The sequence below is a fragment of the Lutra lutra genome, chromosome 17, assembly GCF_902655055.1.
Source record: "Lutra lutra chromosome 17, mLutLut1.2, whole genome shotgun sequence".
NCBI lineage: Eukaryota > Metazoa > Chordata > Mammalia > Carnivora > Mustelidae > Lutra > Lutra lutra.
This window is the reverse complement of record NC_062294.1, coordinates 56,335,495-56,359,149: the sequence shown is the minus strand read 5'-3', so window position 1 is coordinate 56,359,149 and position 23,655 is coordinate 56,335,495. Positions and strand designations below refer to the sequence as shown.

Here is a 23,655-nt window from a genome sequence, read left to right as displayed (position 1 = left end):
GTTGGATGCGTAACTGACTGAGCCACCCAGGTGCCGGTCTTCTATTTTTTCAAATCAATCTCTCATCCAGATGTTCTAACTATGGTTGAAAGTGGAGGTACTGAAATCTTTAACTATGACTGTAGAACTGTTTCTTTGGTGATCAATGTTCATTTCATGTATTCTGAGGTTCCTTTGATGTGTATATAGTTGGTATATGAACTCAGTATATTAATATACGATATCCTTTGTTTCCTGTAGAAGTTTTAGACTTGAGGCCTGTTTTGTCTGATTAATGTAGCCACTCCAGCTATCTAGTGGATGAGGAACTCATACTTACAAGGATATTTTCTTAGTGATTACCATGGTAACTATAACTGACATCTTATGTTTGTAACAATCTAGTTTGATTAGATTACTAGAGTCCGTAACAGAGACACCGTGCTCCCACTTAGCTCTTACCCAATGCCTGCTTACCATGGTCAGTTACAGCTTCAGACATGTAGTGCCCATTAACACAGACTCATCATTTCTTACGCATTTATCCTTTAAATCACGTAGGAAGTAAGAGGGATTACAAACAAAAGGAGTATCAGTCACTGTGTTTTATATTTACCTGTGTACTTACTGTTTCTTTATATGCCTTCAAATTATGGTTGAAGGTCCTTTCATTTCAGCCTGAAGGACTACCCTTTGGTATTTCTTATAGGGCAGATCTGTTAGCAAGCAAACTCCTTTTCCTTTTGTCTTAATTTTTTTTTTTTTTTAAGATTTTATTTACTTGACAGAGAGAGAGAGAGAGATCACAAGCAGGCAGAAAGGCAGGCAGAGGGAAAGGGGGAAGAAGGATCCCTGCTGAGCAGAGAGCCCGACGCGAGGCTCGATCCCAGGACCCTGGGACCATGACCTGAGCCGAAGGCAGAGGTTTAACCCACTGAGCCACCCAGGCGCCCCTGAAGGACAGTTCTGAGAGAGAACGAATTCTTGGTTGGCAGCCTTTTCTTTCAGCACCTTGTATCATTCCTCCCTGCCATGAGACCTCATGAAGTCTTGCAGTCCCTTTTAGACCTATCCTTAACGATAATGTCTTATACTCCTATAGAAGAGAATCAGCAATTAATGCATTATTGAGGCTCAAAAAAATTCATTTGTGAAGCAAACATTTCTTGACTGCCTACAATGTATATGGTGCTCACTGTTCAAAGGGGTAAGGAGTCAGAGGGGAACAAGCCAAGATAGGTCACAGGATTCAAGAACTCACACTCTAATGGAGAACGAAGACAATAAACTACTGAACCAGTAGAAACTTCAGTTTTGGATATGCACCAGAAGCAAAGGAATAGTGATGTAACAGAGAGAGCTGCATCAAGATGCCTTAAACCTCAGTCTTTCAACAACTGAGCCTGAAGCAAGGATTATGTATTGACACTTTGATACGCAGCAAGAAAAAAACTTGCCAGAACTCTGATGCCAGAGTGGCAACTGCTGGGAGACTGCACTCTTCAAAACTAGATTATGAAAGAGTCCAAAGAAAGCAGAGTTTGAAGGTTTTTAATGTTGAAATTGTGGAACAAATGGGGGGCTTTGTTGTAAAGGAAACGGAAATCCTCAAACGTAGAGGATGAAATACTGAGATGGGACTGGCTCCCAGGCCAAAAATGGAAACCTTTGTTGAGTAGCACAATACTGGGAACTTTGGTGATTTTCAGGTAAGCAGTCCTAGCACTAGAAAAAAGAATCTGAACTGAGTGCAGGACATAGCAAACAAAGTAGTACAGTGTGTGCTGGAGGCCCATAAAAAGGGCCACTTTCAGACGGACGCGTCAGAAGTATAAAATAGGGTGTTAGAAAATTACACAGGGCATTCATACAGCATATGCTTCTCACCCTTGATGGGTTAGTGGAGTACAGGAATGTTCTGTGTAAATTGGAAGATGCAATTTTATGATGAACTCTGGAGCACCCGTAAACAGAAAAGGAGGCCAGGCCAAGGGTGCACCATGTGACTAACGACTTAAACTCTTGGCTTTTATGGACCTCCTTCCATCTCCAATCCAGGATTGTACTGCTCTGTAAGGGTGATTTTATTTTATTTTATTTTTTTAAAGATTTTATTTGTCAGAGAGAGAGGGAGAGAGAGCAAGCACAGGCAGACAGAATGGCAGGCAGAGGCAGAGGGAGAAGCAGGCTCCTGCTGAGCAAGGAGCCCGATGCGGGACTCGATCCCAGGACGCTGGAATCATGACCTGAGCCAAAGGCAGCTGCTTAACCAACTGAGCCACCCAGGCGTCCCTGTAAGGGTGATTTTAAAACTGAAGAGGGACAGAAGAGCTGAGATGCTGCCTCCACTTCCTGCCCCTACACAGATCAGCAGAGGGGTTGTCAGCCTCTTCCAAATCCATGCCCTCGTCTAGTTGCAGGAACGTTCTGATTCCTGGCCTGGTGTGCACAGCTGCTGATTCTGGTGTCCGGTATCTGGCTGACGTATGTGAGGGCTCCTGGCGTTAGGTTTCCCAGCCCCACCCTGTGTCTGTAAGCTTTAGGTGAGCTCCAGGGTGGTTATAAGGCTTGGGTGGCAATTGAGATGTTTCCAATCCATCCTGCCATGGGCAGAGTTTCCAGGATAGACTCATGAACTAGTCTGTCAGCGAGACTCCATTCTGCAAAACGTGTGGAAGGGTTTGGGAGACTTTCTCTTGGTATTAGGAGTCCTAAGAATGATGGACCTGGCATGGTCAGGACCACCGTGTGCAGCGTCAGCAGAAAAGCTACCCTAGGAAAGCAGAGCACAAACTCAAGGCAGGTATCTTGAGGTGTCATGTAGAGGCTGTATCACAGTGACTCCTCTGCACAAGCCAATTTTTTTTCTCCCCACCCTACTCCCTTTGGCTACTTCCAATTAGGTTTTTGTTCCTTTAACTAGGAGTCTTGATGGACATACAATCTTCTGGTTTCCTTCTGTGGATCACACTTGTGTGTCCAGACAGTGTCCTGCATCTCCCCTGGGGCTTCCAGTTTGTCGGTGTTATCTCCACTGTGACCCTCCTGTTCCTCCTCTTTATGGCCCCCCACGCTACCCTTCCAATTCTATCCCCTCATGTCCTTCCCCCACCATACTCCTCTCTTTACCCCTCCACCTCCTCCATTTATTCAGGACAGTACCCACCCACACCTGTAGTCTATGGATACTGGCACCCCAACCCTGGGGCAAACCACACATAAGCCCTATTTGGACCCCAGACTCCGGATCTCTTGTTGACCTCTGTGAGACACTCTGTGCTCTAACCACACAGCCAGCATGGTGCCAAGGCTCTCCTTAGGTCTCCCAGGCCACACTCATGAGCATTCAAGTCTTCTAGCTCTCAAAGGCTATCCTGGACTCTCCTGGAGTCTCCCAGGACCTGTCTGAGCACTAGCCATTCCTCCCCACGACACCAGGCCCTTCCACCCCTCTCTCTGCTTCTCCACTCACTCCTGTGGGCTCTAGTTCTTTCCACAAAAGGAACCACACCCTTTTCTCCAGGGCTGACAACTTCAGATGGCTTAGGCCCATCCTGAGTCTAACAGCTCCCTCAACTCTTCCAGGACTGGATCCTGGGCCCCGGCCCCTCCCACAGGACACATTCACTTGCCCTCCTCAAGCATCACCTCTTTGCCCCTGCTGCAAGACCTCCAGGATCTGGTGGAGGTCCCGAGTACGGTCCCATTCCTTCCTGAACAGATTGCACGTGACCACCCAACAAAGTGCCAGGCTCATGCGTGATTTTAATGTTAGCTATTCTAGTGAGTGTCTAGTGAAACTGCATGGTGGTTGTACTTTGCATTTCCTTGATGAAAAATGAAGTTGAGCCCATTTTCACTTGCTCACTGACCATTTGGCCAACTTCTCTTGAAAGTGGTTATTTAAGTCCCCTCACCCCTTTAAAACGGATTTTTTACTTACTTGGGGATTCTGTGTTCTATGTGCGTCCTCTGTCAGGTGCATGGAGAATAATTATTACTTTGCTCAGTATGCCTCTGGCTTTTTTCAGTCTTTGAGGTGTCACTCGATGAACAGAACTTTGTACTTTCGATGAAGTCCAACGTATAAACTTTTTATGTTTAGCATCTTCCGTGTACTGAGAAACACTGCCCACCCAAGGCTGTGACAGTAATCTCCCGTATTTCCTTCTACAAGTTGGCCCGTCTTTTCTAAATTCTTGTGCCCACGGGGGGTGTTCCTGTAGGAGTTCACTAAGAGCAACACTAACAGTGATGATGGTAAGAACAACAGCTAATATTTATTGAGCTTACACAGTGTTCCAGATACACCGTCAGAGTTTACATGTACCAAACTCAGTCACCACAACAGCAGTATTAGGCAGGTGTGATTGTCCCCATCTCACACACAACGCACAGGGGTAACAAGGTCATTTTTCCAGTGTGTCACAGGAGTAAAGGGGTGGGATGGTGATGGTAACAGGGAGGGTGTGTACCATGGCGGGACACTCTCCCACATGGGTTACATTAGCAGAGTTATTCCCTAGAACAAATCTGAGATAGAGCTTGAATGGTGGAGGGAGGCTTCTATCCACCCATGAAACCAATTCAGCAAGACAAAAAAAACCACAAAAAACAAGTCTACACTTAGTGTGTTGTGATCATGAAGAAGGGATTTCTCCAAATGTGCCTTGAGCATGACTATTCTGAGGAGCTATAAACAAGAGTGACCAGTGAAGGCTTCCCCAGGCTAAACGGTATCATGGATTTTCCTTGTGCTGTGGAAGGAAGGAATGCTCTATAGAAGCTTCTGTCCTCTCTTTTTGTTCAAAAGGTTCATCAGCAGCGTGAACACTGATGTTCTCTAAGATGGTTCACGTGGTTACATGCTTCCCACATTCCTTACACTCAAAAGGACTTCTCACCAGTGTGAATTTTCTGATGCTGTGTAAGTTGATGGCCATGACTAAAGGCCTTCCCACACTCTTTACATTCATAGGGTTTTTCCCCTGTATGAATCCTCTCATGTTTAACGAGGCTTGACCCATAGATGAAGGCTTTCCCACACTCCTTACACTTGTAAGGCGTCTCACCCGTGTGGATTCTCTCGTGCTGGGTGAGGTGGTAGCCACAATTAAAGGCCTTCCCACATTCTGTGCATTTATATGGCTTCTCACCAGTATGAATTCTCTCATGTTTAACAAGGCTCGAACCCCAGCGAAAGGCCTTCCCACACTCCTTACACTCGTGAGGTTTCTCACCAGTGTGGATTTTCTGATGCTGGGTGAGATAATTGACTCGAGTGAAGGCCTTCCCACATTCCTGGCACTCGTAGGGCTTCTCACCAGTATGAATTCTCTTATGCTGAACGAGGCTCGAGCCACAGATAAAGGCCTTCCCACAGTCCTTACATTCATAGGGTTTTTCACCACTATGAATTCTCTTGTGCTGAATTAGTTTATACACACGGCTAAAGGTCTTGCCGCAGTCTTTGCATTCATAGTCTTTCTCCCCAGTGTGAAATCTCTGGTGCTGAGTGAGCTCGTCACCACGTCTAAAGGCTTTCCCGCAGTCCTTACATTCATAGGGTTTCTCTCCCGTATGGATTCTCTTATGAATGACGAGGCTTGAACCCCATCTAAAGGCCTTCCCACAGTCCTTACATTCATAGGGTTTCTCACCCGTGTGGATTTTCTGATGCTGAGTGAGCTGATTACCCCAACGAAAGGCCTTTTTACATTCCTTACATTCATAGGGTTTCTCACCCGTGTGGATTTTCTGATGCTGAGTGAGCTGGTAGCCACGACTAAAGGCCTTCCCACATTCCTTACATTCATAGGAATTCTCCCTAGTATGAAGTCTCTGATGTGGTCTAACAGAGGTATTTTCTCTACAAGTAGGCGTTTTCTCACAGTTGATTATCATTTGATTGAAACAGCCCTCTTGAGGGCCCCGTGGTCCTTCACACTCACCTTCACACATCCAGTCAAGGCCAAGGGATTTACTTTTTCCATTTGAGTTCCATTTGGATAAATTTATTTCATAAAGGCCCTTTTCTGTAGGCAAACTCTTGGTCCCATATGGTGACTCTAAATCTGGAAAAAATTAACAGTTTGTTTCATTTTAAGGAAAATTAAAACGCAAATGAACCTAACCACAAACCAAAAACTTCTCTGACAGAAAGAAAACTTCTCTAGGAGAACGAACACGAGTCACCCAGGGCTCTCGTTAAATGGACGGCTCCACTGTACGTAATGAGGAAACATCGCAGACGCAGACGCTCCTGCTGAAGTCAGACAAGGAAGAGGAACCGCCTCTTAGCCCTCCTATTTCCTATCAGCTGCCATGATTAAGGAAAAAGCAATCGGAGGGGCAGATCTCAAAAACAGAACACCATGTGCGGGATGATGTGATGACGTACCTGGACAAACCCAGGAAAATCAAATATAGAACTAATGTGAAAAACAAGAAAATAACCTGGGTATAAAACTAACATTCTGAAGTTAATGTACCTGTCAGTCATGTAACGAAAACGATTCCGGACAAAAAGACCCACCATCAAAGGCAATAAAAGGGACACTGTAGGAGTAACTGCGACAAACATGGTCAACGCCTGTGAGGGAATGTTTTGGGGGATGTGACCGTCAATGGGGACGCTAACCCCACCAGGCTGCAAAACCCAGAACGCGCTTAAGCGCACGACTTCATAATGGTGACAGAAAGCATCAGATGATCAGCTTCGGGGGATGCGAGCCAACCAGCCCTTCGTTACAAGAACTAACAGTTTTTCCTTTAAAAACAACGTTTTTACCCGTTACGAACAGTGTCACTACATAACCAAGTAGCAGATACAGCACAGTTCCCTGTTAAGAACTGGGAGTGCAAACAAACAAAGCAGTAACAGAAGGTCGCACGGTGCATGCCCGCTGAGCTGTGGGTCCGCACACTGGGTGTCGGTGAGGGCTAACCGCACAGGAAGAACCATACTGGATGACGCCCTGTGACGTCAGAAACTAACAGCATCCAGGAAGGAGCATTAGCGAACATTAGAGAAAAGGAACAGAGCACTCAAAGCTAGGATACCAACCACCTCGCAGGAGCTGCGAAGGGCACGGGGTCATGTGGTCTGCACCCCTGCTACTCAAGGCGTGGCCCACGGACCAGCAGCATCAGCAACACGGGAAGCAGGAGTAGGCGAGAAGCAAACCAGTAAGAGGGGAATGGGACGAAGATCAGTTCATGGTGGTGACTTCTTCCCCAGAGGCCATCCCGGGCCTTCATAGGGAGCTTTCCAAATGCCCCAGGGGTACACCCGTTCCTGTCTCACTGAGCTGTTTACTGAAGCGATGGCTTGTCCCAGCCAGCCCAGCTGTCATTCTCCTCGGCACTGTGCTCCCTCTCAGCCATCAAGGCTCTTTCCCTTGTTCCCAACACAGCAAGTCACATCTGGCTTAGAAATGAAAGGTCCTGCTTTCACAAAAAGAAATGTCACATGGTTGTAGAATTTAAGAAAACAAATTATATGCTCAAAAGTTCTTTGGAGGGACGCCTGGGTAGCTCAGAGGGTTAAGCATCTGCCTTCGGCTCAGGCTGTGATTTCCAGATCTTGGGATCAAGTCCTGCCTCTGGGGCTCTCTGCTCAGCAGGGAGCCTGCCTCTCCCTCTGCCTGCCACTTCCCACCCCTCCCCCCCGACTCATGCTCTCTCTCTCTCAAATGAATAAATGAAACCTTAAAAACAAAACAAAACAAAAGAACCTTTGATGGAGACTTAGGAATTTACGTCAAGCTGGAAGTCAAAATGATGAGAATGCAGAAAAGAGAAGGGATTAAAGAACAGGCAACCAGAGAGGAAAGGTCTTATTTCAAATTCCGAGGGTCTTACCTGTGGAGGCAGTACAAGAGGGGAGGTGACAGTGTGGATTCTTGGTTACGCCTCCCCTGCCTGATCAAGTCACTCCGTGTCTGAGTAAACTCACCCACAAGTTCGACACAGCAATCGTGCCTACCCCACAAACTCGTGGGACTGAGGCCAAGTGTAGCAATCAGCCATTACTATTACGGCTGTTACCTCTCTAATAGAAAAACAAGACATAGCCTGAGATGTTTACAAGACATTTCCTCCAACGTGTAACTCAAAATTCAGGAATTGTAACTTTCCGCCTCACTTCAGGTACAAAGCACGGCCCCTGGAAACGCCGCTTCGCTCCACTTCCAACACAGGCTGGCTTACTAGAGGAAGTCAAGCTCCCTGAGGTGGCTCCCCAGAGTGCCACAGGCCACCAGCAGCAGTCTGGGCATGAACACACAACCCGGTGTGCAGCTCAACTCTGAAGATGGTTGCAAAATAAACAGCCCAGAACTGGAATTCGCCCTCTGGTCACTGAGGAGGAGAGGGGCTTCGAGGAAGGGCCCGGCCAAGGTGGAAGAGGGTGAAGAGATGGAGGTGCCCGACGCCCCTTTTACATGAGACAAGGCTCAAGACACTTTTTGAGAAGAAGAAGAAATTCAACCCATTCTTGGAAGTCAGTCCTGACACTCGCAGTGGAGGGAGCGGACATTCCAGTGGACAGGCAACTCACCCAGGGAGACCAGGTTACTGTAGTTCTCCAACATCACGTCCCAGTACAGGTCCCTCTGCGAGGAGTCCAGGCACGCCCACTCCTCCTGAGAGAAGTTGATGGCTACGTCTGAGAATGTCACCAAACCCTGAAAACACAAACCCACACGTCCCTGAGAAGGACAGCAGAGAGAGGGCTCTGCTCTGGGTTGGGCTGGACACAGCAGCAGACCACAGGCCTTCGAGGTGTACAGGGCACAGTGGGGACTGGGACAGAGCAGAGCCCCTAATGCTCCCGAAGAGCCCGCTGCCGCAGAGAAAGCGCACACCCTGCGCAACACCTCATCACCCCAAGCCGTCAGGAGGCGCGAACCCATCCCGGGCTGCTCCTGTTCACAAGCACAGGGCCCGCTACGGGCCTGCCTTGTCACGTCTCGGCAAGCGTGGACGCCTGCGGCACCCTTTCCACCCTCCCAGGGAAAGAAAAGGTCTAGGCTTTTGTTTCTGAAGTGTGAAGTGACAGCTTTTATTTTTGAAACGAGGGTTTATGTGTCTGAATATTCTCAGCCTCAAGGTCATCATTTTGCCAAGGTTTTAAGCATTCTTCCTACGTGACGACAAAAGCATTTTCTTATTCCATCGCAGGGATGGACTGGACTTAATTCTTACAGTTGTACACTTAGGTACAACCAAATGTCTAAGGCTTTCCCCCATTCTGGGGGTATATGATCACCTGCGACTTCTGCACTGGGGGGCCGTGACAACCCACCACACCCCAGGCTTTTCTCTGCTCCTGACTGAGGGGACTGCTGTCAAACGCTGGGGACGCTCGCCGGTGTGCAGGGTGTGCTCAGCAGGTGCCCTTCATATCCCCTGGTAACCTCGAGGCCTCTCAGCGCTCGGGCCCCCATCACAGTCCAAGCCAATCCCAAAAGCCTCATGGAGCTCCAGCTCTCACCACCACTGACCGGGAGAGCCGGGAACTACCCCCCCCCCCCGCCCTCTGCGTGGGGGGGAAAACTGCCGGTGGAGAATGGCAGGGAGTTCCAGTTTTTGCATGCGGTCAAATGGGAGCAGCATCCGCAACTCATAAACCACACCCATGACTCGTATTTCTCTCAAGGGACTCTCCTCCCCTCCTGCTCCCGATTCCTCTTGACGGCAAGGTGAGCACAGAGGGGACACGGAATGCCCAGCTCAGGGGTGAAGTGAGCATTAGTCACACAGGTGGGCAAGGGCTATACGGCACTGCCGTTCGCCAGAATAGGAAGAACCTGGCAGTGGGTCATCATGTGGGCCTGGGATGGGCAGGGGCTTCAGGATAATTAGAACAGCCACGGGACCTAAATGCATTTTAAGAAGGAAAGAAATATATACTCACGTGCGCCATAGTTCTAGAATCAACTGATCTGTCCTCTTGGGGTTTCTTTTATCAAAGACACAAAATCCAAAGAAGCCAGAGATAGACGAGAAAAAAACAGGCATTAAGATAAGTGCACCTTGGTCCCCAAATGACTTAATACGAGCTTACTGGTCCCCCATCTTTGCTTCCAAGCCCCCCGACTCCGGCTGTTTCCTCCCCCATAAGACACACACATCAACATGATGAATCCAGAAAGGATGAAGAGGGACGCGAACAAAACGGAAAAATAACCTTCCTGAAGCCCTATAAAACCCAGCTGTGCACACAGAACAGTTTTTATTTGTTTGTGCCTTGAAGTCACACCTACTTTTATCTGTTGTTTCTCAATGTAACTTAAAAACAATTTTTTTTTTGAAGTATGCTCTACTGCCCACATGGGGCTTGAACTCATGACCCTAAGATTGAGAGGTGCATTCCCCACCGAATGAGCCAGCCAGGCACCCCTCAACATAGTTTTTTTTACCTGAACTATGATGACACACGATGTTAGTTAGTGTCAGGTGTACAACACGGCGATTCCACAAACCTGTACGTTATACCGTACATGCCACAGGCGTAGCTGCCTTCCGTCACCACACGTCACCACAGACTATGTTCCCTATGCGGTGACTTCCCTCCCCAGGACTCACTCTGGAATTGGAAGCCTGGGTCTCCTGCTCCCCTTCACCCATTTTGGACCCCTGCCCTCTGGAAACTATGTTTATCTGTTTTCCGGATTTATGGGTTTGTTTTTGTTTTCGTTTGTTCATATGATTTATTGTTTAGATGCCACGTAGAAGTGAAGTCATAGGGTTTTTACCTTTCTCTTCTCACTGAGCATCATCTCTCTAGGTGCATCCATCTTGTTGCAAATGGCAAGATCTCATTCCTTTTTGTTTTTCGTCCCCTACTTCTAAGAGGTAATCTATATTACACCTGATAGGAAGGTCTTGGTTTTGGGTGCAGCTGGCCATCCCCGACCAGTTGTAGGACGGGAACTGACTACACCAAGAAGACCCACCAGGAGATTCAGGGTGGTGCTTTGGGTTGTGCGTTATCGACTGGCCTGGGAACTAAGACTGACACACAGACGAGTCAGCCACGTCTGGATGATCGACCAGGGAACTGTGCCCAAGTGCTGAAGCCCCAGCGGAAACTCTGGGTTGTGAAGCTCGGTGACCTTCCCTGGCTGGCAGTCCTCTATGCATACTGTCCTGCATCGATGCCGACAGAGCACCCGGTCCCGACTCCAGTGGGAGAGGACACTGGAAGCTCCATGCTGGGGACACTCCGGGACTTGAGCTTATGGCCTTGTTTCCCTGGCTGGGGTGAATCTACATCTTCTCCCTGTATTTACTGGGAACTCTGAGTGGAACGGCTCCCAGGGGAGTTCTAGGAATCCTTCTAGTCCCAAGAGAGATATAAAACAGAAACAGAGAAACAACAAAAAAAGGCCTGGGAAGGTCACGATCCCTTGTGCAGAAAGAGTAACGAGCAGTAAACTGCTTGCGAGACTGGCCCATGACCGGACCTCCAGAGGGTCCCCGTGGTTCCCTGACTGACTGAGGAGCGGCTCACGGCTCTTCAGCTGTTTGTATGAATGATGTGGTTTATCCTGCTGAGCCCGTGCTTTCCTCTGGGAGTCTGGAACTTTGGTATGTGCCAGAGAGAGGGTCCCCTGTGACTGATAAAAACCCTGGCCTTCCCCGCCCACATGAGCTTCCCCGGTGGACAAGGCTTCGCTGGTGTTGCTGTAACTTGCTGCTGGAGTGATTGTGCGTGTCCTACGTGCCTGCACTGGGAGAGCGCTCTGGGAAGTGTGTGCCTGGTTTCCTTCCAGTGTCGTCTGTCCCACGCACCTGTCCCTCTGCTGATGGTGCGGAGTATCCTTTCATTGCATAAATCCTGGCCTTGGACAGGACTACGTGTTGAATCCTGTGAGTCCACCCAGAGAACCACAGAACCTGGTGGTGGTCCTGGTGACACCTGGACACACCCTTTGACCTTGCTTTTCTTCTTTTTAAGGACACCTCACGGGGTGTCTAAGAGGAGCAAGGCATTGGCCTGACATGTGTATGTGTGTGCGTTTCTTTTTAATTCATGAAACGACAGACTCTCAGAGAAACTTCTTTTTAAACAGTTTCCTTCTGAGGTATCTTTGCATTATTTCACTCACAACTTTTGTTTCCTTTCGCTTCCTAACACCTAAAGCAACTCTTTTGATGTCTACCTACACCCACATATGTCAGGGCACGGACTAGAAAAATGACTAAGATTCTGAAGGACGTCCCGTGCGTGCTGACGGCTATCTGGGCGGGAGGCTGAACTTGACTTCTGAGCTCGTTCCTCCAGCCATGGCATCCTGTGGAACCCTACACCAGGGGACCCTGCAGGCTTCACTTTGCATCAACATCATTAAAGAAAACATGTAAGGTGTAACACTTAGCAAACAAATTCCACTGTACTCCACACAGAGCCCATGTGTTCAGAATGATCCTGTCATGACCTGACAAGAGAATGATGTTCCCTTCCCAGCACCTCTCATGGCACAGTCACCTAGAAGTCTCCACAGGCCGTGACCACAGGCCGCCCTGGGCTTCCATTCCGTTTCCCTTTCCGGCTGGCTCATAAGCAATGGGCAGGGGACAACGTCCTCTCAGCCACCTGCTATTCTAAGCACTGCTATCGTATTGTAGGCACTTAACAAGAGTACGTACGGCTCGGCTGCCGCATTCTACTTTCTGGACTTATCCCTTGGAAACAGATAGAGTAGTGCACAAATGTATGTATCAGAATGTTCAAGGGCCAGGTTCCAAAGAACTCTCTGAACTAAGTGTAGATTCATGTGGAGCTGTAAGCCGTAATACTGCGGGATCCCACACCCTTCCCCCGGCTGACCCCAATGGTAATACGTCACAAATATGTAGTACGATGTAGCGACCAGGACATTGATACTGATGTCAACCACCAATTTTATTCAGATTTTCCAGAGAATCATTTTAAAAAATGAAAAAAAAAAAAGGCAGAAATATCTCATATAAAAGAGATTAAATAAATTATGTCTGCTATAATTGCATCTAATGTGCTTACTAATAATGATACTGACTTATACTATTTGAGAAAGAAATTTAAGCTGAAGTACTAAGTGAAGAAGGTAGGTTTAATAATGTATGCATAATGTGGGAGGAGAGCTCTTGGTGAAAGTAAGAATAAGGCTCTGTGGTCTGACTTTCAGGATGTGAATCTGAGCTCTGACCATTACTAACCTCACACTGTCTCTTCCCCACGGGAAGACTGGGGTAGAAACAGCACCTGCCAGGTAAGACTGCATCAAACTTTTAGGAAGATAATCTACGTAAAACACAGTAATATCAACAGTTACTTAATACAATTTAGCAGTTATAATTGAAAATCAGTAAATTACACAACCCTTAATCTGATTTTCTAGAAAAAACTCAAGCCCACCTTCTTTCTTCTTATGCTAAAACACGCACTCACAACTGCGGCCTCTATAATCCACACTAACTCAAAACTTTCAGAGCCTCTTAAAAACGAAGTTCTTTTATATTAACATTAGCAAAAAAAGAAGAGTCTAAGACATATAAGGAGGAAATGTTCCCTCTTCACCAGCAGAGAGGGACGGACATGCTTCTGCATGGAAAATCCAGCTCAAAGAATGTAAACTGAGAGGCGCCTGGGTGGTTCAGTCTTAAGTGTCCGACCCTTGGTTCTGGCTCAGGTCATGATCTCAGGGTTGTGAGATCGAGCCCCCAACAGGTTCCATGCTGGGCGCAGAGTCTGCCTGAGACTCTCCCTCTGCTCCCCCCCTGCTCACACACTCTGTCTAAAATAAATAAAACAAACGGAGGAGATGCCAAACTGAGAACACTAGCCCGTGGCCAGATCTTTTTGTTTTGTTTTATGTTTTTTTTTTTCTTACAAACCCTTGTGTTGAGGGCTGACTTTCAATAGACCGCAGTGAGGGAGCTGCTCTGCTACGTACGAAACCCCGATGTGGCCAGATCTTTTATTCCATGTGATATGGAAGATTTCTGTGAACACTTTAATTTTAAAAAAATAAGCAATCTCTAAACCCAATCAATATGGGGTTTGAACCCATGTCTCTAAGGGTTGCATGTTCCACTAAGCCAACCAGGTGCCTCTGTTGACATGAACGTTTTAAACTACTGTCTTCTTATGTTTTTCTCAAATATCCACCCATGGAAATATTACATGCAGTTCGTATTTATAGTATCAGTGACTCCTGTCGTGCTCTGTGAAAGAAAAATTAAAATCCTAGAAAACCAAATTTTGAAAGCCTGTCTTTACTGATCATGCGTTCATGGCATTAGTTTCAAATGATGTCTTTCTAATCCTTTAAGGTGTAAATGTGTGAGAGGTTTTTGGAAAGCAAGATGCGGCCCACTGGCACGCTGCTCTCCTCTCCACGCGCACACAGGAATCATGTCACCCGCAGCTGAGCTGGACTCCTCTATAAACCAAGATTTGGAGACTGTGTGGCTCAATTATGTATCGGCAGGATCCAATGCTCTGGAGACATATATGCACACACCCATGCGTGGGGGGGAAGGGCTGGAAACACACATACCAAAATATTAACAGCAATTATCTCTGGATGGTATAGCTACGGGTAATTTCAAGTATCTTCTTTACGAGCTCCTTAGGAAACAACCTTTGCTGCAGGCCTGTATTAATTCCACAATAAGAAACAGGATTTAAGATAGTCCCCAGTTTAAAACAAATCAACAAAGAAAAAATCCACAGTTATGGGGGAGTGGGTATATTGTGGTCATGAGGGTAACTGTGCGTGGATAGGCCTGTTTCCCCAACATGTCCATGTCCTAACCCTGGAGCCTGTGAACACATTACATTACATGGCAAAGGGGAGTTAAGTTGCCTTGGACTTGGGGTTGCTGGTCAGCCGACCTCAAGACAGGGACGTAGCCCGAATTACGCCAGGTAGGCCCAACATAATTGCAGTGAATGCACTTACAAGTGAATGAGCAGGAGAGAAGAAAGAAAGATGTGACCACCGAGGCAGGGTCAGGATCAGCGTGACTAGGTTCTAGTCTAGACAGGACTTCTGAAACATGCATCTGTCCCCTGGGGAGACCTGGTCTTTGAAAAATGGGAGGAGCTTCATAGTAGAGAAAACTGACAAACCACCTCATCTAGATAACCAAGCACACACTCCACAATCATAAATCATGCTGACGGTTTGTCTTCCTGCCACGACATGACGAAAGTAGTGATCTCCCACCCCCAAAACCAAAAGCCTAGGCCAATCACAAGAAAAGCATCAGGTTCCAAGACAGGGGCATCCTACCAAACACCTGTACCTCTTAAAACCTTCAAGGTCATCAGAAACAAGAAAAGTCTGAGAAACTGTCACAGACAAGAGGAGCTTAGGGACACATGACAACGAAATGTAATGTGATCTCCGGGATGGCATCCTGGAACACATGAAGAATGTTACGTAAAAACTAAGGAAATCTGAATAAAGCATGGTCTTCAGTTAACGTATCAGAACAGGCTCACCAATTTTAACTACTATCCCATACTAAGGTACGTTGTTAACAACAGGACAGTGGGTACAGGGTACCGGGGAATTCTCCCTACCAACTTTGCAATTTTTTCTGCAAATCTAAAACCACTGTAAAAATTAACAAGATCAATTGAATAAGAAAAATATGGAACCATACGTAGCCTACAAAGCATGAACTGTTCGATATGTGACCTTTCAGAGGGAAAGCCTGCCAAGCCCTGCTCTAAGTCCCAGAACTCACACTCAACATCAAGCCACGTTGCTTCTCGCAGTTCATACAAAGATGCAACTGAAACAGACTGAAGCTGTCAGACTTCCAAAAAGATGTGGACAATACAAATTTCTATTTACTGATCACTGAAAAAAAAAAAAATCCCTGCCTTTGATGATAAAGACCCTTGTTCAAACCCCATTTTTATTTATTTACTTATTAAAATAATGGCTCAATTCCTTCAAATTTTATTTCATTTTATTTTTTAAAAGTTTAAGTGGGCTCCTTGGCAAACGTGGGGCTGGAACTCACGACCCCAGGATCAGGAGCTCCACGCCCCCCTGCTCGCTCGGGCAGCACACTTCCTAATAGTTGCACACTCTACTCACTGGGCCAGCCAGGCGCCCCTCAAACCCCACTTTAAAAATTTTTAAATTTAAAAGCATCACCAAGCTGGAAACTTTGTTATTTAGTGGCCACAAGAATCAAACCTTCTCTGTTCTCACTGTACTCTTGACAGGCCTGTGGGAAAGACAGAGAATCCCACCTTAAAACAAGTATCTTCCTGACCAAACCACAGCTAAAATCAAGCACAACCGCGAACCTCCCCACCCTGTCCTTCTGTTCTGTGCATACACCTGCAAGGCCCCATCACGCCTCTCGGCAAAGAATTCGTCCTGGTGGGGGCATTTCAGGTCAGGGAAAGCAAATATTGCAGAGTCCTCTCAACACCAGACATGTACCGAACGAAAAGGTAACTCATCTGAACCTTGACTTTAAGATGCGTTACGAGTCGTCTTCCTTCTCAGGGTGCTTGTTCCGGAGGACGGCTGGCCTGGGGGAAAGAGGAGGAGATACTAGGGCCTTTCTGGAGCACACGTGGGATCAGAAAGCTCCGTCCAGGCCCACACATCCTAACTCAAACCGATCGCAAACAAGGGGGAACTGCGATCTGGTATCTCAGAGCTTTCTGGGGATCAGCTGGCAGTAAGAGGGGTTCTGAGGTATGCAGCAGCCCCCTGCCCGCATCTCCCTGTTCCCTCCTGCTACTCAGGGAGCCAGGAGAGCGCTGCTCGTCCTCAGTCATCTCAGCCCTGTGCCTGCGCCTTCCTGCTGGTCACTATCTGCGGGGCGCGGGCTCTCCCCTCCCTCCGAGGCCACTGCCCCTGCGTTGGCCTGCGAGGCCGGAGAAGGCAGTCGGACCTCAGAGCTGCAGGGTGCACGGTCCCCCCGCCCCGGCCGGTCCCCCCAATCGGTCCCGCGGCCACCCCCGCGGAGGCGCAGGGGTCCCTCCCCCCCGCGCGCAGCCGCTGCCGGGCAGCGCCGCCCCGCCCCCACACACTCCCCAAAGTGCGTCACAGCCACGGAGCCGGGGACTGTCCCCTCCCCGGGGTCCCCGGGCACCAACACCCCCGCGCACCCCCGCACTCCTCTCCCGGGCGGAGGGCCCGGGCTCCGCGTCCGGCCTCCTCTCCCGGGGCGCCCTCCTGGCCGCCCTTTCCCGCCGCAGCGCACATGGCTTCCCTGCCAGGAGGCCAGTCACTCACCTCTCGGGACCCCACGACCCAGGGCGTTGGGAGGGGGCGCAAGGCTGGATGTCAACTCGGGACCGCGGCCACGGGATGCTGAACCCAGACAATCCTCCGCGCAGTAAACCTCTCCCAGCAGGCACCTCCGGGCGCTCCGACTCTGGGGAGGGAGCGGCGCAGGGGTCTCTGGGAAATGTAGTCCAGCAGCCCGGGAATACGCGGTGCTGCGCATGAGGCGGTCCACTTCGCCAGCGTGGAACCCTACGCGGCCCACAAGGAGCTGTGCCTCACAGACTTATGGGAAATATAGTTCAGAGCAAAGAATTGCTTGGGGATGAGATGCCAGCCCTGCTCCCAACATGCATTTCGCTCTCTTACGTAAGGGTGGCTAGCCATCTGTGTGACGTTACTGATTGCTCAGTAATTGATTTTAGAGTGATTGAGACTTGTCCATCGTTTTTTTATTTAAAACAAACAAACAGGGACGCCTGGGTGGCTCAGTTGGTTGGACGACTGCCTTCGGCTCAGGTCATGATCCCGGAGTCCAGGGATCGAGTCCCGCATCGGGCTCCCAGCTCCATGGGGAGTCTGCTTCTCCCTCTGACCTTCTCCTCGCTCATGCTCTCTCTCACTGTCTCTCTCTCAAATAAATAAATAAAATCTTTAAAACAAACAAACAAACCCGTTTTTCTAATTCTGACATCCCTTCTACATCCATTAATATCCATTATAAGGGAAAGTAAGGCTTTCCCTTACAAAGGTGGACTATGTGGTTCTACTCTAGTATTGATCCCTTGTAAAGGCAGCATCTTTGTCTTTTTAACCCTTTTTAGAGTCATCAGTCATTTTTAAAAGCTACCTTGAATGATGATAAGCTGTCTCTGGCTTTTTCTTGTAGGCACACTTCATTTTTTCTAAGAGATTTTATTTATCTGAAAGAGTGTGTGCACAAGTGGGGTCTGGGGAAGGGCAGAGGGAGAGGGAGAAGCAGGCTCTCCACCGACCAGGGAGCCCCACGTTGGGCCTGATCCCAGGACTCTGGGATCATGACCTGAGCTAAAGGCAGAGGCTTAACCAACTGAGCCACCCAGGCCCCCTCTTGTAGGCTTACTTTATTCTTTCTCTGTCCCAGATGCAGAACCAGCCACTTCTCCAAAAATCCCCGGCTCCTGTTGTTTGGAAATGACATTAGAGAACACAAACTCTGTACTTTTGGATATTTCCAGTGAACAGAAGTGGGAAAAGAATCCTTGTGTTTCTATTCAAGAATTTTCAAATAAAACTTAATCTTATAGCATTGGTCCCTCAATTTGATAAATCCCACCTGATGTAGGAAAGACATTAGGATCCGAAGTCAAAGGCCAAAAAAGAATTCTTGAGATGTCTTTGTGCCAAAAGGTTGTTTTATTAAAGCACGGGGACAGGACCCAGGGGGCAGAAAGAGCTACCCTGGCGTCATGAGGAGTGGCCCATTATACACTTTCAAATTGGGAGGGGGTTAGGGATAGTGCAAGTCTCTAAGAAATTTTGGAAGCAAGGTTTCCAGGACCTTGAGTGGGCTCACTATTGTTGGGAAAAAGTTATTTATTACTAATAAAACCTGAGTCATGAGACCCTTTGGATGTATATCGGTGGATCATGTGTTTGGGGGATGATTGCCAATCTGTATCTTGAAGGGTAGATACAAAGGAAGTTTCCAATGGGATTTCTATATGTTAAAGTAGACTTACAGGATCCTGGAGGTTAGGTTATGGTTGGTTGCCTTTTGCCCTTAGCAAAGTATTAACATTGAGGCAGTTCCCAGAGGAATGTCCTCTGCTTGTTTCAAGGACTTGTCAAGGGGCTGTAGGTGGTAAGGGAATTTAGTAATTTTTCTTCTTCCTTTGTTTCTGACATCATCAACTTTATAACATAATTATTTCCTGTTACCTACAATATAAAGGAAATACTTTCAGAATAATAATGTCAATAGTACCATGAGTGATGTAACTAAAGAAAGTCAGAAATGTTCTCTGTAATTCCTTTTGTCTTTAGAATGGGTAAAGCCAATGGGGCACCTGGGTGGCTCAGTTGTTGAAGCACCTGACGAAGACTCAGGTCATGATCTCAGGGTCCTGGGACTGAGTCCCATGTCAGGGTCTGTGCTTAACTTAGCAGGGATCTGCTTGCCTCTCTGCTCCTCTCTCTGCTCATGTTCTCGCTGTCTCTCACAAATCAATCAATCAAATACATAAGTAAATATTTTACTTATTTATTTGAGAGAGTGAGTGAGTGAGAGAGAGAGAGCGCAAGTAGGGGAGAGGCAGGGAGGAAGAAGCAGACTCCCTGATGAGCAGGGAGCCAGTCATGGGGCTTGATCCTGGGACTCTGGGATCATGACCGCAGCCTAGGGCAGATTCTTAACTGACTGAGCCACCTAGATGGCCCTAAAATCTTAAAAAAAAAAAAAAGGTAAAGTCAAGATACTGTACTGTTTCTTCATCAGTAATGAACTATTTAAAAATTGTGCTGGAATAACAGAGTAGTTATTTGGAGAAAGATCAAATTCACTCACTATCTCAAACTATATATCAGAATAAAGTACAAATGGATCAGAGATGTAAATGTAAAAAAAAAAAAAAGACCCCCAAAAGCCAAAAATAGAACTATCCTAAAACCCAGCAATTACACTACTAGGTATTTATCCAAAGGATACAAAAATAGTGATTCAAAGGGACACATGCATGCCAATCTTTATAGCAGCAATGTTCATAACAGCCAAAATATTAAAAGAGCCCAGATGTCCATTGACAGATGAATGGATAAAGAAGATATTAAATATATAATGGAATATTACTCAGCCATCAAAAAGAATGGAATCTTAAAAAAAAAGAATGGAATCTTGACATTTGCAATGATGGAACTAAAGGGTATTATACTAAGCAAAATAAGTCAGAGAAAGACAAGTACCATATGGTTTCACTCATGTGGAATTTAAGAAAAAAACAGATTAACAAAGGGGAAGGGAAGGAAAAAATAAAATACACTAAAAACAGAGAGTCAAACCATAACTCTAGGAAACAAACAGGATTGCTGGAGAGGAGGTGTATGGGGGAATGGGGTAACAGGGTGATGGCCATTAAGCAGGGCACAACTGAGCACTGGGTGTTATATGCAACTGAGGAATCACTAAATTCTAACCCTGAAACTAATAATGCACTATATGTTAACTAAATTGAATTTAAATTTAAAAAATTTTTAATAAAAATGTCATAGGGCCCCTGGGTGGCTCAGTGGGTTGAGCCTCTGCCTTCGGCTCAGGTCATGATCCCGAGGTCCTGGGATCAAGTCCTGTATCGGGCTCTCTGCTTGGCAGGGAGCCTGCTTCCCTCTCTCTCTCTGCCTGCCTCTCTGCCTACTTGTGATCTCTCTGTCAAGTAAATAAATAAAAATCTTTTAAAAATGTCATAAACATGATAAACATGTGTCCATAATATGGAAATAAGATCATTTCTTTTTTTTTAAAGATTTTATTTATTTATTTGACAGAGAAATCACAAGTAGGCAGAGAGGCAGGTAGAAGGCGGGGTTGGGGGGTATGCGAAGCAGCCTACCCACTGAACAGAAAGCCCGACACAGGGCTCGATCCCAGGACTGTGAGATCATGACCTGAGCTGAAGGCAGAGGCTCAACCCACTGAGCCACTTGGCGCCCCAAGGAGATAATTTCTAATTCAATTCAAAACCCAGAAGTTGTAAGAGACACATCTTAAAGTGTTGAAAGCAAAAGACAGAAAGAAATCGTAAAGCAGTGAGAGAAAAGACTCATCACATTGAGGGTAACAACAATAGGACAAATGCCTGGCATTTCATAAGCAATAGTAAACAAATGAAGGCAAAGTCAAAGAGGAATACTATATCCAGCAAAATTGTCATTACAAAATTAGGGCAAAATGAAGACACTTCCGGGTGTGTAATATGCAAAGAACTTTTGTAACTTATGAAGAAACCAACCCAATTAAGAAAGAAATAGGAAAAAGACTTAATAGACATGTCACCAGAGATATGTGAATGGCTCATCAGCAAATGAGAATATGCTCACCATCACTGGCATTAGGAAAATGCAAATCAAAACCAAAATGCAATATTACGCCCACTCCAATGGCCACAATACAAGAGTAAAAGCATTGTTATGAAGGCTGTGGAGAAACTGGAGGCCTAATGTATTTCTGCTCAGAATGGAAAATTGTAAAGCACTTTCTATTTTTATTTTTTATTTTTTTAAAAGATTTTATTTATTTGACAGACAGAGATCACAAGTAGGCAGAGAGGCAGGCAGAGAGAGAGAGAGAGAGGAGGAAGCAGGCTCCCCGCTCAGCAGAGAGCCTGATGTGGCTTGATCCCAGGACCCCTGGATCATGACCTGAGCTGAAGGCAGAGGCTTTAACCCACGGAGCCACCCAGGCACAAGCACCTTCTATTTTTAAAAACATCTCTATTTTTAAGGGAAATGTATTAGTTTCTCGATTGTGTTACAAATCCTGACTGAAAAAGAAAAACAATGGGGGAGCATTTGGGCGGCTCAGGAGGTGAGGTGTCAACTCTTGAATTTGGCTCACGTCATGGTCTCAAGGTGGTGAGGTCAAGCCCTGCCTCTGGCTCCACGGTCAGTGGGGTGTCTGCTTGAGATTCTCTCTCTCCCTCTCCTTCTGCCCCTCCTCTCACTCCCTCTCAAATAAATAAATACAGTCATAAAAAAAGAAAATCTGAATAACCAGTTTCAATATACAGATTAAAAGGCACTGGAGGTCTCAATCTAATAAGGTCTGATTCCTTTTAAGCCAGATATAGTTCCAGTGTGATGTAAACTCTTCTAAGGAAGAAAAATTAATTTGTTCACATTATTATATTAGGCTATTAAAAAAAAAACAAAATGAAGGGCGCCTATGTGGTTTCGTCAGTTTGCCTCCAACTTTTCGCTTCGGCTCAGGTCATCATCTCAGGTTTCTGGGATAGAGCGGGGAGTCTGCTTCCCTTCTCTCTCCCTCTGCCCCTCCCCCCATGCGTTTTCTCTCTCTCTCAAATAATAACTAAATAAATCTTTAAAAAATCTGAACAAAATGAAAAAAAGAGAAAATTCTAACTTGAATCTCCTTTCAATGCACAAAGCTATAAATATGACTTTAGCTGTTTAAATGTAGCCAGTTACGGTGCCTGGGTGGCTCAGCGGGTTGAGCCTCTGCCTTTGGCTTAGGTCATGATCTCAGGGTCCTCAGATTGAGTCCCGCATTGGGCTCTCTGCTCAGCGGGGAGCCTGCTTCCCCCCCCCACCCCGCTCACCCCTCTGCCTGCTTGTGATCTCTGTAAAATAAATAAATAAAAAACTTAAAAAAAAATAAATATAGCCAGTTGGCAACTAATATTAGCCAAGTTCACTTTATTCCATTAATACAAAATATTCCATTTCGGGGGCACCTGCATGGCTCAGTGGGTTAAGCCTCTGCCTTCGGCTCAGGTCATGATCCCAGGATCCTGGGATCAAGCCTCACATCCGACTCTCTGCTCAGCGGGGAGCCTGCTTCCTCCTCTCTCTCTCTGCCTGCCTGCCTAGCTATGAACTAGGCAAATAAATAAATGAACTCTTAAAAAAAAAAAAAGATTCCATTTCAGAACACTGATTAATGCGATACATCAAAATAACAGATATTTTAAAAAAAGATTTTATTTATTTATTTGACAGACAGAGATCACAAGTAGGCAGAGAGGCAGTCACAGAGAGAGGGGGAAGCAGGCTCCCGGCTGAGAAGAGAGCCCAATGTGGGGCTCCATCCCAGGACCCAGAGATCATGACTGAGCCAAAGGAAGAGGCTTAACACACTGAGCCACCCAGACGCCCCTCAAAATAACAGATTTAAACAAAACATATTTGAGTATGGTTGATCCATCAGTAAGATATTTGGTAGTAAAATCATGCCAAATACAACATTTGAAATTATATCTCAGCAAGAAGGTTTCAGCAAACACTATGACAAGTAGTCAACACTGAGAGCATTTTCATGAACGTGAGGCTGGGAGTAGGGGTCCAGTCCGGGCTCTCCCCGTTCACCACACACAGGATGCCTGAGCGGGGACCCGGAGAAACAGGTAAAGGTGGAAACAAGACAAGGGCAGTAGGAGGCTAGAACTGTTATTATTCATGGACGACGTGATTACATACCTGAAACAGCAGAGATTGTATTTCGAGGTCAGACTAACAAGAGAATTGAGAATGTCGGGGAGAGAGAACTTCCCCTGCCCTGTGGTCCATCTCACTGGCCTTAGAATCAAATAGACATGAGACAGGTGTACGTCCGTGGAACCCAGACAGATATGCAAGTCCAAAGACAACAAGGCACCATGGAGCTTACTTGAGCTAAGGAGAGGGGCAGGGAAGAAGACTCCTTGGCAAGGTG

The 23,655-nt window shown here is 46.7% G+C and overlaps 1 protein-coding gene across 1 annotated transcript; it reads right to left on the bottom strand.

Moving 5' to 3' along the window:
• Window positions 1–4,234: 4,234 nt before the first annotated feature.
• On the bottom strand, window positions 4,235–17,374 carry ZNF331 (zinc finger protein 331). Its single transcript, XM_047710503.1, has 3 exons — window positions 17,244–17,374; window positions 8,540–16,531; window positions 4,235–6,053 (listed from the first exon to the last, which is right to left on the bottom strand). The coding sequence occupies exons 2-3, from the start codon at window positions 8,892–8,894 to the stop codon at window positions 4,867–4,869; spliced, it is 1,542 nt and encodes a 513-aa protein (XP_047566459.1). The 5' UTR covers window positions 8,895–16,531; window positions 17,244–17,374; the 3' UTR covers window positions 4,235–4,866.
• Window positions 17,375–23,655: the final 6,281 nt, after the last annotated feature.